The sequence below is a fragment of the Schistocerca gregaria genome, chromosome 1 (assembly GCF_023897955.1).
Source record: "Schistocerca gregaria isolate iqSchGreg1 chromosome 1, iqSchGreg1.2, whole genome shotgun sequence".
Taxonomy (NCBI): Eukaryota; Metazoa; Arthropoda; class Insecta; order Orthoptera; family Acrididae; genus Schistocerca; species Schistocerca gregaria.
The window spans coordinates 767169695-767184258 of NC_064920.1; the positions used below are offsets into that span (position 1 = coordinate 767169695).

Consider the following 14564-nt stretch of genomic DNA (forward strand, 5'->3'; position numbering starts at 1 on the left):
CAACTCGACGCTTGCAGATAAGGGTCCATTCTCAGCGTAGGGGCAAAGTTCAGTCATCAGCAATAAGTTCACAGCTGATATAACAGCACTTTTTCATCACGCCCTTTCCTCGACCTACTTTTTATTTAACAATGAATATTTTGAGCAGACTGATGGTAGCAAATTTTCTTTATGGAAGACTTTGAGGAAAGGTCACTTGATTTGGCAGAACCTAAACAAAGAGTCTTCTAGTGATATTGTAGTGTGGCCCATGGTGAAGAGGAACTGTCACGCTTCTAGCAACATCTGACTTCAATCCAAAAAAAACCCAGTTTACGATGGAAATAGAGAGGATGATTGCTTACCATACTTGGATGTCTTGGTTACAAGGAGAGTTAATGGGTCATTAGGGCATTCTGTCTACCACAAACCCACACATACAGACCTTTATTGCAAGCGTCGAGCTGCCTTACAAAGGAGGTAAAACATTGACAGTCAGTGTTCAAGGATAATGTTTACTCTCCACATCAGATTAGAACAGTGCTAATGAGGAAGGAATGTTACCACCTACATCATCAAGAAGATAAGGAGCTGTTCTAGTCCAGTGTCATATGTCGGCAAACTTTCGTCTACAGTAGACAGGATCCTAAGGAAACATCAAGTTAAAGTAATCTTCCGGCCACCAGCAAAGATGAGCACCCTTCGTGGTTTAGTAAAAGATGATCTAGCTCTGTGGAAGGCCAGGATTTACAAAATTCCTGGTCAGTGTGGCAAAGTGTACATAGGTCAGACGATATGCTCAGTACACAAAAGGTGCGTTGAACATGACCACGACACTCATCGTTCGCAGCCCAGTAAGACGGCCATAGCTGGGCACTGTATTACCACAGGGCACCCTATGGATTATTCTGCCACAAAAATCTTAATCTCAACACGATCCTTTTGAGATTCAGTAATTAGAGAATCTGTGGAAATATGTCTAGCACAAAATCATATAAATTGTGATTCAGCTGTACAAGGCTTGGGACGTCGGTGATCTCTTTAATTTCCACTGTTGTTGTTCTGGTCTTCAGTCCTGAGACTGGTTCATGTTTCACTTCCATACATGACTACACTCCATACAAATACTTTCAGAAATGACTTCCTGACACTTAAATTTATACTCAATGTTAACAAATTTCTCTTCTTCAGAAATGCTTTCCTTGCCATTGCAAGTCTACATTTTATACCTCTCTACTTCAACCATCAACAGTTATTTTGCTCCCCAAATAGCAAAACTCCTTTACTACTTTAAGTGTCTCATTTCCTAATCTAATTCCCTCAGCATCACCTGACTTAATTCGACTACATTCCATTATCCTCATTTTGCTTTTGTTGATGTTCATCACATATCCTCCTTTCAAGTCACTATCCATTCCGTTCAACTGCTCTTCCAAGTCCTTTGCTGACTCTGACAGAATTACGATGTCATCGGCGAACCTCAACATTTTTATTTCTTCTCCATGGATTTTAATACCTACTCCAAATTTTTCTTTTGTTTCCCTCACTGCTTGCTCAATATACAGATTGAATAACATTGGGAATAGGCTACAACCCTGTCTCACTCCTTTCCCAACCACTGCTACCCTTTCATGCCCCTCGATTCTTATAATTTCCATCTGGTTTCTGTACAAATTGTAAATAGCCTTTCGCTCCCTGTATTTTACCCCTGCTACCTTCAGAATTTGAAAGAGAGTATTCCAATCAACATCGTCAAAAGCTTTATCTAAGTCTACAAATGCTAGAAACGTAGGTTTGCCCTTCCTTAATCTAGCTTCTAAGGTAAGTCGTAGAGACAGTATTGCCTCATGTGTTCCAACATTTCTACGGAATCCAAACTGATTTTCCCCGAGGTCGGCTTCAACTAGTTTTTCCATTCATCTGTAAAGAATTCGCGTTAGTATTTTGCAGCTGTGACTTATTAAACTGATAGTATAGACCCTCTATATACTCCTTCCACCTTTCTGCTTTCCCCTCTTTGCTTAGAACTGGGTTTACACCGGAGCTCTTGATATTCATAGAAGTGGTTCTCTTATCTCCAAAGGTCTCTTTAATTTTCCTGTAGGCAGTATCTACCTTACCCCTAGTGAGATAAGCCTCTACATCCTCACATTTGTCCTCTAGCCATCCCTGCTTAGCCATTTTGCACTTCCTGTCGATCTCATTTTTGAGACGTCTGTATTCCTTTTTGCCTGCTTCGTTTACTGCATTTTTATATTTTCTCCTTTCATCAATTAAATTCAATATTTCTTCTGTTACCCAAGGATTTCTACTAGCCCTCGTATTTTTACCTGCTTGATCCTCTGCTGCCTTCACTACTTCATCCCTCAAGGCTACCAATTCTTCTTCTACTGCATTTCTTTCCCTCATTCCTGTCATTTGTTCCCTTATGCTCTCCCTGAAACTCTGTAAAACCTCTGGTTCTTTCAGTTTATCCAGGTCCCATCTCCTTAAATTTCCACCTTTTTGCAGTTTCTTCAGCTTTAATCTACAAGTCATAACCAATAGATTGTGGTCAGAGTCCACATCTGCCCCTGGAAATGTCTTACAATTTAAAACCAGGTTCCTAAATCTCTGTCTTACCATTATATAATCTATCTGAAACCTGTCAGTATCTCCAGGCTTCTTCCATGTATACAGCCTCCTTTTATGATTCTTGAACCAAGTGTTAGCCATGATTAAGTTGTGCTCTGTGCAAAATTCTACCAGGTGGCTTCTTCTTTCATTTCTATGCCCCAGTCCATATTCACCTATTACGTTTCCCTCTCCCCCTTTTCCTACTATCGAATTCCAGTCACCCATGACTATTAAATTTTCGTCACCCTTCACTATCTGAATAATTTCTTTTATTTCATCATACATTTCTTCAATTTCTTCATCATCTGCAGAGCTAGTTGGCATGTAAACTTGTACTACTGTAGTAGGTGTGGGCTCCGTATCTATCTTGGCCACAAAAATGCATTCACTATGCTGTTTGTAGTAGCTTACCCGCATTCCTATTTTCCTATTCATTATTAAACATACTCCTGCATTACCCCTATTTGATTTTGTGTTTATAACCCTGTAGTCACCTGACCAAAAGTCTTGTTCCTCCTGTCACCGAACTTCACTAATTCCCACTAAATCTAACTTTAACCTATCCATTACCCTTTTTAAACTTTCTAACCTACCTGCCCGATTAAGGGATCCGACATTCCACACTCCGATTCGTAGAACGCCAGTTTTCTTTCTCCTGATAACGACATCCTCTTGAGTAGTCCCCGCCCGGAGATCCGAATGGGGAACTATTTTACCTCCGGAATATTTTACCCAAGAGGACGCCATCATCATTTAATCATACAGTAAAGCTGCTTGCCCTTGGGAAAAATTACGGCCGTAGTTTCCCCTTGCTTTCAGCCACCATTCGCAGTACCAGCACAGCAAGGCCGTTTTGGTTATTGTTACAAGGCCAGATCAGTCAAACATCCAGACTGTTGCCTCTGCAACTACTGAAAAGGCTGCTGCCTCTCTTCAGGAACCACAAGTTTGTCTGGCCTCTCAACAGATACCCCTCCATTGTGGTTGTACCTATGGTACGGCTATCTGTATCGCTGAGGCACGCAAGCCTCCCCACCAACAGCAAGGTTCATGGTTCTTGGTTGGGGGGTGGGGGGCGGAATTTTTACTGAGATAAAACATTTGATTCACAATGGCATGTCTAGCAACATCTGATGCACATAAGTGCACATTCCAACAGAGGATGGACATTTGGTTTCACCTTTGAGCGTGCACCTGCATGCCACAGATGGAACAGTGTTTACAGGAGGTGCGAATTTCAATAGAGGACGTTCCTGTGATGGTCGCCAATTCGCATGTGTTTCCACTTCAGATTTTGCTATAAAGCTGACACTGTGAATTAGCAGTCTATAGTGTCACACGCACATCTGAAGATGGCTGTACAGTTGCCAACTGAAATAAATATTGTGACAATAAGTCAACATGATCCAGCTGCAATCCCGAAACCTCATAGAATACTAAGTACGCCACAAAAACTTCAAGAATCACACCAGACAGCTCTAGTTGCTTTCTGTGAGAGTCAAAGGAACATCGATAATCTGACACTCTTGGACACAGTTACAAAGCAGACATTCCTCCATGGGCATCATCTAATAGGTATTCTCTTCGACTTTAAGGCACAACATTCTCGAGCAACTCCATAATTGGGGCATCTAGGAGCATCTCCCAGTTTCCCTACAGTCTTTCCTTTATCTATGTTATTTTCGTATTTAGAGTTTTTGTCCACTTGTTTTGAACAAGAGAACAGTATCTCTTAAACTACTGTTTTAACTGTAATAATATTTGCAACTGCTGCTGACAGTATTACACCTACAGTAAAGTAACCAGTCCAGTGCTCCCTATTCATGGGCTATTTCTCTATTTTTAGTTCATCTTCCAGCACTGCAGGTAGCACTTTGAAGCTACAGTTGACATTTCAGAGGTCAGATGAAACTGGTCTTAGATTTTTGACTGAGAAGTCTGAAAGTGTCCTTTTCAACCATTCACACTTGTTTTTAATTCACTCTAACTGAAAATGAGGGGTACCACTTTAAAGGATTGCCAAGGTTTCTGTGTCTCACTTTTGACAGAAAACTTATACAACTGCCATACCTGAAAGCAAAGCGTCTCTGAGTACTTGATATTTTAAAACGTGTAAGCTACAGGACTTAGGGAGCAGATAGATCTTGTCTGCTACAGTATTATCAAACCTTTCTATGATGGAGGTGCTGTATATGGACCAGCCAGAGAATCTTACTTAAAAATATTGAATACCCTCCAACAGGAGGGAATTAGGCTGGCCACCAGGTCACTGAGGGCCAGCCCCATTCCCAGCCTCCGTATCGAGGCCAGTGAGCTGCCACTTCTTATCAGCCGGCCATTTCTCTTAGTGCAACAGATGCACAAAATGTATCCTTTCTGCTCTTACTACATTCAGTTCCATTGCTCCACATACCTTTCAAAGGACTCACTCTTAAAATGGGTGTGGTGAATACTGATGTTATACACCAAGGTTGGGGTAAAAGCTTTTTCAGCTTCTAAAAGTATCAGAATTAATTTATAACTGAGCACATCTGAAATATAATGCATTTAAAATGTCATTTCTAGGTTTATATGAATAAAAAACACTGTCTACAAGTGCCACAATTTTACTGAAATATGTACAGGTGTAATAAAGCAAGGGATATCCTAGGCTGTCCAGTAGTCTTCCCTGACTGACTTTAGGTATAAACTCTCCCATCAGTTTAAAGTTTTTAGTGCTGAACTGTATGGGGATCTTTAAAGAGCTTGAGGAAATGATTTGCTACCTAAATAAAAAGTTTCTCCTCTGCTTTGATTCCCTTAGTGCCCATTTGTTTCTCATGGCCCACACATTCTCTCGGCTTTTCCAACTCTAGTAAATGAGATGGCTGAGAGATCTTCATTAATTGAGTGCTGGGCTCTAAGCCTTGTTTCAATTGAAATCTCCATTCCAGTTAATTAGGTTTCCCGAGAACTTTGTTTCGGTACACTCATTAACCTTTACCCTAAACATTGCTTTTGCATCGTAGTACAGGTTTCTTCATATTTTATTTCACGATTATAGTTAAGGCAGAGCTCAGTGACAGTTGATATATTTGGTTGTTTTAGTTTAGTGTGTCACTGATTTTCCTCACAACTGTCCTCTTAGTCTCTTAGGCATGCCAAACTCAGCTTTCAGAGACCTACATAGTCTCTATCATTACAAAGTAGACATTCCTTCTTTGTCAAGAGGAGAGAAATACACTAGATTCCATGTTTACATAAGAGTCTACCTATCTTTCTAGAGGCTGGGTCAATATAAGGCAGCTAAGTAATTCTTGGCCTCTCTTTTTCTGTCTCAACCTTTTCCTGAGGAGCTGTTGATTTTGATTGCAATGCCTATCAATTTGTCGATCTGAGTATGCATTCCTTAGGAACCCACCCATAGTTGTCATCTTGACAGTGATTGAGCTGTATGAGTCAAAGTCCTTAGCACTATATGTCATTGTGGTAGATCAGGGTGCCTCAACAAGTAAAGACAGTGTTTAGGTTCTGGATACTCTATGAACCAGAGATCACACATAACGACACAGCTCGCAACACCTGAAGAAGATAACTGGATCTATTAGTCAACAACTCAGCTGCAAACCTGAAAGCACACCATTAATCAATCATGGCAACAAAATCTGAGAGATCAAGGGTCTCTTAGCTGTTAATTTTAATATATTTCCCAATGGTGGCCTGAAAAATGCCAGTGTTATTAGGTTTCCTGATCTTGAGACAGATAACTACTCATCAACAATTAAATCGTGGGTGCACTTGTATTCACCCAGAAGACCAGAAAAAAAAGCTTTTGTCTGGCTCCTAGCTGCAGAACACAGCTACTAAACAAGAGTGAAATTCAAAAGCTTGTGTAAGTTTCTGTTCTTTTAAGTGTTCTCATGTGCTACCCACTATGCATCTAGCTACGGATAGCCGCTTGCCCTCGGTATATGTTTATATCAGAGTAAATACTATCAGTTGGATTAGTCTATTGATGTTAATAAATGATAATACAGATAAAAATCAAACAATGGAAAATCCATGATGGAATGTAACAATACGAGAGAAGGAAAGTTGTTACTCAGGAGAAAAGCTGCTACTATGAAAAAAGTTTTTATTTTTCAGTTGGTAATATTTACCTACACCTCAGACTTCGGTTACTTACATACACAATACCGAAGGAAATCAGTAATGTATATCACACTATAAGAATGGAAGGTTTGTAGTTAGTTAATTACACGTTCTAAGGATCATTCTACATAATAGATTGTAATGATGTGGAATGAGTCATTTTACATTTACACTGACAATTAATTTGTACAAATGATTACATTTTGAAATTTCTTAAGTGTATATACATATAAAATTACAAAAAGATACGAGTTAGTAATTTCTACCCACCACCTTTTACACAATACAGTAATAAAAATTCTTCTATGGAATTGAAGCAATTGTCAAAAAGAAATTTTCTCAATTTGTTTTCAGATTTTATTTCCTGTACTTATTGTTCCTTGATATACTAAAAGTTACCTGCACTACCAAAAATCGAGATCTATTGTTAAAATATTGTGCATAAAATGTAATCAACAGTTCCATTATTTGAGTTTCTCCTCTTCCAAATCTGGTTTATTGTTGTTGAGAAATCTTCATTTAGCGCCTAATTATCAGAAACCAATGCAAAATTACAAGGAAATAAAAGGGAGGATGGACTACATATGGCCCAATGATTATTAGGTCACTGTAAGTACAACATCTTGCTGACCATTGCCACAAACCAGTTTCACAGTTCATACCCAACTAATGTGCAAGGATTACATTAAAGGCAACTTCCCTGACCAAACGTTTTCTTTCAAGTAGGTGATAAACCTGAATAACATGGCGTAAATCATAATGAAAGAGTTAAAACCATTTGGGTTTATTAACAACATTTTGGAATGTGTACAATATCAGACAGCATAACTGCATGACTAATTATTACAATTATACACATCTTTCCTTTAATTTCACAGTTATAGCTTAGTACATATTTCATCACTGTTTCTCAAAAATGTTCAGACAACCCTTGCTGAGAATATTGGAGACTGTTTGATTAAAGCATCAAGTTTAGTTTTAAATAATTCACTTTTGATTGGTTTCTTTAAATCACAAACAGGATTCTTTACAACGTACTCAACATACACTTGACTATATATCTGCTGCAGCAACTCCCGAACATTCTGTGCAGCAACATCGGTGTTCAGAACAAACTTTAGGCCAGATGGAGTTTCAAAATAATGCAATGCATATTTACTGGTTTTGTAATACAGAAAACCTTCCTTAACATCAAAGGGAGATATTTTGCTGACAAATGATTTAAGTGAGAACAACAGTCCATAGGTGAGCTTTGCTTCCTGGAGACATAAGAAAAAAAATTCATAATTATTTTCAGGCACAAAACTTGCTATGAAATATGGTTTTACATAAGTTCTACTTTTAGTTTGGTTTCTGTTGGCTGTCAATGTAGAGTGGATTTTTTTTTTTTTTTTTTAAATCATGTTTCATCAGCATTACAAGTTACATTACTAAGATAATTTATATAATGGTAGTAAGCGCTCTTAGAAATACAACATAATAAACAGCAATGGACAGCCCCACACCTGCTGGTGCTGGATACGAAATATGAGAGAGAGAGAGAGAGAGAGAGAGAGAGAGAGAGAGAGAGAGAGAGAGAGAGAGAGAGACTAGTTTCCAGAACCTTTTTCAGGGAGGAAAGAGGGATTTGCTGGTAAAGAGGAGAGGTGTGCCATGCAGAGTCCAAGTAGAGAGTGATCCCACATCATTTGTGTCAACTGAATATTCTGTTTGACAAAATGTGACATTTGCCATGCAACACAGTGAGATAATAATAGAAACACACAAAAATGTAAACCACTGCATCTGTTACCATAAATACACAGTTTCTTAAGTACAGAGCTGACAGAAGTCTTTTTGAAATACACCTGAGTATTCTTATCTTAGCAAAATTCTAGCTATTTTTAAAACAGCTACTAGACAGAAACATAATTACTATGACACACTGGGCAGACAGCTTTCCTCAGCCTGCTTACTTTTGAAAACGCCAGTATTCCCTATGGGCACCAGTACCCTTACTGGCATTGAGGCAATAGGCAATGGACACCCACTAAGGCACTAGCAAGGAAACAGAAATAGCAGCAAGCAGATAAGCAAGAAGAAGAAGAAGAAGAAGAAGAAGGAAGAGGAGGACGAGAGGGTGGAGGGCAATGTGCACACTGCACTGAAATGCACAGCCAGGATATTTTCTTTCTTATTCTGAATCAACTAGCTCATTTATTATTTACATGTGCTGATACAATGCAGAAAACTACATCTGAATTTGCTGAAGGGTATCTGGAATAGTTTAAATCATTCAGCTTTCAGTGTGTATTTATTATACTGTGTGCTGGTCACTGAAAAAGATTGGAACACATTAAGTCTCCCCCAAGGTGACCTGTTATATGCCTTCATGAAAATTCAAAGTTTTGAATTATGTACAGTGAATCTATCTGCTTCAAATGCCCTGGAGCAACACATAGGACAGATAGGTAGGCTATCTGTATTTTCATTCCATCAGAACATATAACAGCAATATTAGTTTTCAAAATACAATATACACACAAAAAATGTATAGATATGAAAAACATTTTGCTGGTTATGTTCAAAATCACTAGTTACTTGAGAATACAGTGTGACAGTCTACTATATTTATGATTTCATTGTCTCCCTGACTTGGCTCCACAAGACTGTATCTTCTCCAAAACAAGTCTGTCATGTTTAATGAAATCACAATCACAGATAGGTCAAGATAGTTATTAAAGGCATGCAACTGCCCAACAAAAAGGGACAAAATTACAAAGCTTGTTGCAGTATGTGGTAGAAGTTGATGTGTCAGCCTCAGCTGTTTGTAGGGAAGGACAGACTGTAGGTTATAATTTAAGGACCCATTGATAGTGACATAATTTCAAAAATACATTAACTTAGTTTAAGAACAATGGGGTATGGAATTGACCATGTACTTTTGGGTGAATTATACCACAATTCACCTCATCTGGTATAGGAAAACTACAATAAATCTAACTCAAAATGGCTATGTGGCTGTTTGAAAATTACTCCAATGTTTTATCACTGCAGTATTTCACTCGACCTAGTATACCAATAGCTCAAAACACATCAGAAGCCAAATGTATCCCTTTGTGACGCATTTAATATAATGTGTTCAACAGAAGTCAAGTTAAAGTGATTACCTCACATCTAACAAACACAATAAATCACCTCTCTGAAATTAATAAAGTAAAGCACTTCATACTGCAAGATGCTTTACATGGGAGGAAAATCAACAAATATGGACAAACCATGAAAAAATAAAAACTTGACTTGTTTACCAAAGTATGCTTACTAGTACTGTGAGGGAGAATGAAGCCATGATCTTGAACAATGAGTGTCATTAGGTCAAGTGAATTTTCCGAAGAGACAGTGTCAATGAAGATGAAACTTTTAAACAAAATGGACTGCCTGAAATCCTGCAGGAGGCTGGCAATATAATCAGACAACTGGATAATCATGTGGGTGCCTATAACAATTTGTGGCTGAAGTCGTGCATTTTTCAGCACTGTAAATACAGGTCCTAAACATTTAGGCGTGTAACTGGCAAAATTTTGTACTACGAGACTACTGAACAGTATGGGTGACGAGATATTGCAGAAATTTCTTACAGATTATTTAACGGAAATATAGTGTAGAGGAGTTTATGTGTAGCCAATGAAGAATGTTTTTCCCATCTATAGATACATACTATTAACACGTGAATATGTTTATTCACCATACGATTGTGCATCTTACATTCCTTTCATATTTTCCAATTTGATGTTTTGTATCGCAATATCTAGGCAAAATATATTAAGCAAATAGATTAAATTGACGCACACTATATTATTCGTACACGCTCCCTACATAATGTAATCGAGGAGGAAGAAATAAATTCACTGTTTGTCACTCTTGATGTGACTAAAAAGGCGAAAACATAAATTTCATAGTGTCAAAGGATAAGTTTATATGAATGCAGAGAATTAATAACCAATACGACGCTGAAGTTTATCACGGGGAACGAAAGAATTTTCAAGTACACAGCAGCTTATGTGTAGACAATGAGGAATGCTTTTTTCTCTCGAGGAAAATACTAATCGCCGCGGATGCAAATTTCCTCACCTCTTCCCGAGTTATTCCTGATTGTTTCAAACGATTCCATTCGGCATAATAAAGAAGTGTTCCATGTCTGTCAAATATGTATATATTATGAATCGTCATTTCCTCCTTTTACAAAGGCTTTTCAGAATCTCATTACAAAACTATACAGACGACATCATGTTTATTAACAACCAGAGATAGTGTTGTGTCCACAGGCAGCGCGTTGTACGCCTCTGACAGTGAGCTCAAAACTAAACTGGAGAGGCTACTGAAAGGCGTCTTTGCCATGGAGGTAGAATAATGGTTTTTGCCTAGAAAGTAGAAAACAGTGAAGTTCTTTGTGGAGTCGCTATATTGTAAGGATTTGTAACGGAGCAATAATACTTCTTGTTCTTCTGCTTGCGAGTTTAAGGTTTTTTAACAAACGTCGTTAGGAGTTGTATTGCATACTGTTGCAGTAATCGATGGACAACAGGAAGTGGTTTCCAATTCCACCTGTAAGTTGCATATGACGTAATATATTGTAAAGGAAATAGTGTTCGGTAAACTCAAAATACTGTAAAAAGATAGCTAAAATCTTTCCAGTTTTCCTCACTCACATCCAGAATTTTTAAAGAAATGGCTGCACGCAGTACGAAAGGAATACTGGACTCCATCGAAACATAGCAACATTTTTAACTATCATTTTACGAAAGGCGGCCAATTGTTTCAGCAAGGAGCTGGTAGATAGGTGTTGAAGGATGACGCTGTGCCAAGTTTATTCAGTTTTCCACGCCATTTTCAAGTAAAAATAAATCGGAGTAGGCAATTTGTTCGGAATAAACTATCAGTTTCTGAGCTAAAACCATGTATTTGATTAGCAACAAGGACACACATTGCAGTTAATGTGTCATTCTGAATTTCTAGTAGCTCGTAATTGTTGCAAATAGATTCTTTTAATTTTGTTTCAGGAAATGAATGAGATCCAAACGACAAATACGTTATATTAATCCGATGGCAATCATGAGAAATGTGACGCAAGTGTTCAAATTGATGTGTCTCATAGAATGTGGCTCCTAGGAAAAAAGTGCTACGATTGTAGGTGAAACTGAAGCGGCGTGAAAAATAGATGGAAACAATATCAGAATTGATTAAAGAGCTGAAAAAAGCTGTGTAAATGACAACCTGGAAAGTGTTCTTCAGGAACATTTTGGGCCTAGTGAAGCAGGGGCTTCGACCATATTAGTATCTATGGTCGAAGAGCAGGGGATACAACTCGTTGGCTTTGACCAATGACGTCAGAATTAGCCAGAGAGCATTTATTACACAGATGAACGAGCTGACAGGCCTGTTCACAAACAAAGGAATACGAGAGACGGAAAATACAGCAAGGCAAGTAGTATTTTCACGTTAAGGATATCGCGCTTTGGATCGTATTATATCTGTGGAAAATGAAGGGCAAAATATTGAAAGGAAATATTGGCAGCATAGAAAGTAGCATAGAATAGCCGGTAAGTAAAACTGTTGAGTTCGGCGCGATTGTGAATGCGGATAGTACCGGTAGCTGTTTATTTTGGTCTGTACAATGGTTTTTATAAATGGGAGTGTAGCGCAATAAAATGTAGCAACAACATGAAGGAGATCTGTCTTCCTAAGGACCCTGAGAGGTATATACTGTCATGTTACTAAACTGTGACACCAGGCTTCACTTGGAAACTACATGTATACTGATGATTAATGTTTCATATTAGAAGCATAAAATGACTAGTGAATAGCAGACGAGAAGATATTATGAAAAAGACCCTATTTCCCTTTATAATGTTAAGTTTTGTTCACTACACGTCACACAAAACCAGTTCATCAATTCGTGTGGAATGCAATATCACACTGTTTGATATCCCAAATAAGCCACCTCAATTGATGATGAAGAGGCAACTACCACAAAGATTCCACAGTCCGTATAAACCTTAAAAACATTCCTATGGCACAGAAGCAGCCATAATCAGTGCCAGATTCATCTGAATTGTCAACACAGACTTGTTTTGAAGATGAAGTTGTAAAATCAAGTGTGTGGGGTATCAGAATGTGCAGATTGCTAGACTTTGTGCAAAACTATTACAGGACAAGGAAAGCAACTATCAGTTTAAGTACAGACAGCAACAGAAACAGTTTCAGAAAGATCAAGTGAAGAAGGACAAACAAATTTTGAAGATTATAGGATCCCGATATATAAGAAGGATGCCCTTGACTTGTTGTTGAGCCAGGTTAGCATGCCATCTGCAAGATGGAAATAAGGAAATAGGCTGTTTGCTTTAAATTTATTATATTACAGCACTCAGGTTTTGTCAGAATGTTTTATGTTTCCATCAGTGGGTACATTACAGAGGTATCACTAAGGCATACAAATAATAACTAGTGCATATCTCATTGGATGAAGGTCTCTAATGGCAAATTTGACATATGACAGCGCTTCTGGGAGTATTATTGGCTTTGAGAGCTGAGGGTTTATACTCGTAGTATATTTCTCCCACTATTTTTCAGTTTTTGTCTCACTTATTATAATATAAAGATGAAGGTCGAATTTGTGGCAACAGACGACAATGACTAAAACACAGCAGGCCTATGGAATGCCAAATGGGGCATCGATCACTTTTGCATGTAGAGTTACATGTCTGTACTTCTTACATGTGACTCTATGTGTCTATAATCTGTTGATATCATCAATGTGGTAAGCTGCAGTTCTATCCAACATTACAACTGTTTCTTCACGAATGTGTTGTAACTTGCCACTTGACTCATGATTTTTATCCCTAATTTCACTTATTTTACAATCATTTTTAGAAACATCCATGTCTTCTGATATTACGCAAACTATTAGAGACAAAAAATAATTCAAATATTTTGTAAATGACATGATGCAAAATAAACATTATGGTTGCGACGCATCTAACATTCTCCTTCCTCGCTGCTTAGAGCGCTAGTGTCGCTTCAGCTGCCAAACGATAACAACTTTTACAGCAGTAAGTGTCACGGCTGTTCTATTAGACTTTGGCTTTACTTAATGTCGTAGTCTCTCGAGTTTAGTATTGAGCTCACTGGCCCAAGCCCACTTCAACTTGTGTCCATCCTGCAGGTAGCCATGGCTGAAACTCTACTCATTATTCAGTAACTTGATGGCTAACGCCTTGTATTGCAAGTAATCTGTTTTGTATGTACTGCATGAGTACTCTTCCTTGACATACCATGAATTTTTTGTTGTCTGGAACAAAACCAACTCTTGAACTCAATTTGAACTAAGACCATGCCATCACAAATAGAAGATGGAAGACAAACATATTTCATGTGTTGAGAGTGTGAAGAAAGGTATGATTATAACGAGAACTTCAGAAAAGTGTTACAGACACATTCAGAAAGTCAAGTGTAGTGCTCAACAGTTAAGAGTTTGTGGGAACACTATTCACAATAAGAACAGTGCGTAAATGCCAGAGGCCAAATACTGCATAATTGCAAAAGTTATAGCACAAAACAACATATGTTCATTTGAGCAGCAGCCTCATGCGTATGCATACATCTGAAATCAAGTTTGAATGGTGCCTTAGTTAGTTACTAGTTACATAGACCAAATTCATGATAAATGTTATAATGTGAATTGTATCAACAGAACAAACATAGAACCTGGGTACTTGGACTGTGGTGTCTGCTGTTTGGAATAGCGAGTAGCAAGAATAAATAAGTACATGAACAACATAAAGAGGCTATCTATGTGACAA

General features: G+C 38.1%; 1 protein-coding gene across 1 annotated transcript; it reads right to left on the minus strand.

Annotated features, from left to right (window-relative positions):
• Nucleotides 1–7486: 7486 nt before the first annotated feature.
• On the minus strand, nucleotides 7487–11066 carry LOC126268166 (trafficking protein particle complex subunit 1). The gene is made up of 2 exons (XM_049973752.1): nucleotides 10837–11066; nucleotides 7487–7985 (listed from the first exon to the last, which is right to left on the minus strand). Exons 1-2 carry the CDS (start codon nucleotides 10933–10935, stop codon nucleotides 7647–7649), a joined length of 438 nt encoding a protein of 145 aa, XP_049829709.1. The 5' UTR covers nucleotides 10936–11066; the 3' UTR covers nucleotides 7487–7646.
• Between the last annotated feature and the right edge of the window lie 3498 nt (nucleotides 11067–14564).

Excerpts from the sequence above, each read along its gene's own strand:
- LOC126268166 (XM_049973752.1), bottom strand. The coding sequence starts at position 10,935 with ATGACGATTCATAATATATACATATTTGACAGACATGGAACACTTCTT. Across the intron at positions 7,986-10,836 it reads CAGGAATAACTCGGGAAGAG|GAAGCAAAGCTCACCTATGG; the intron begins GTGAGGAAATTT and ends TTATGTCTCCAG.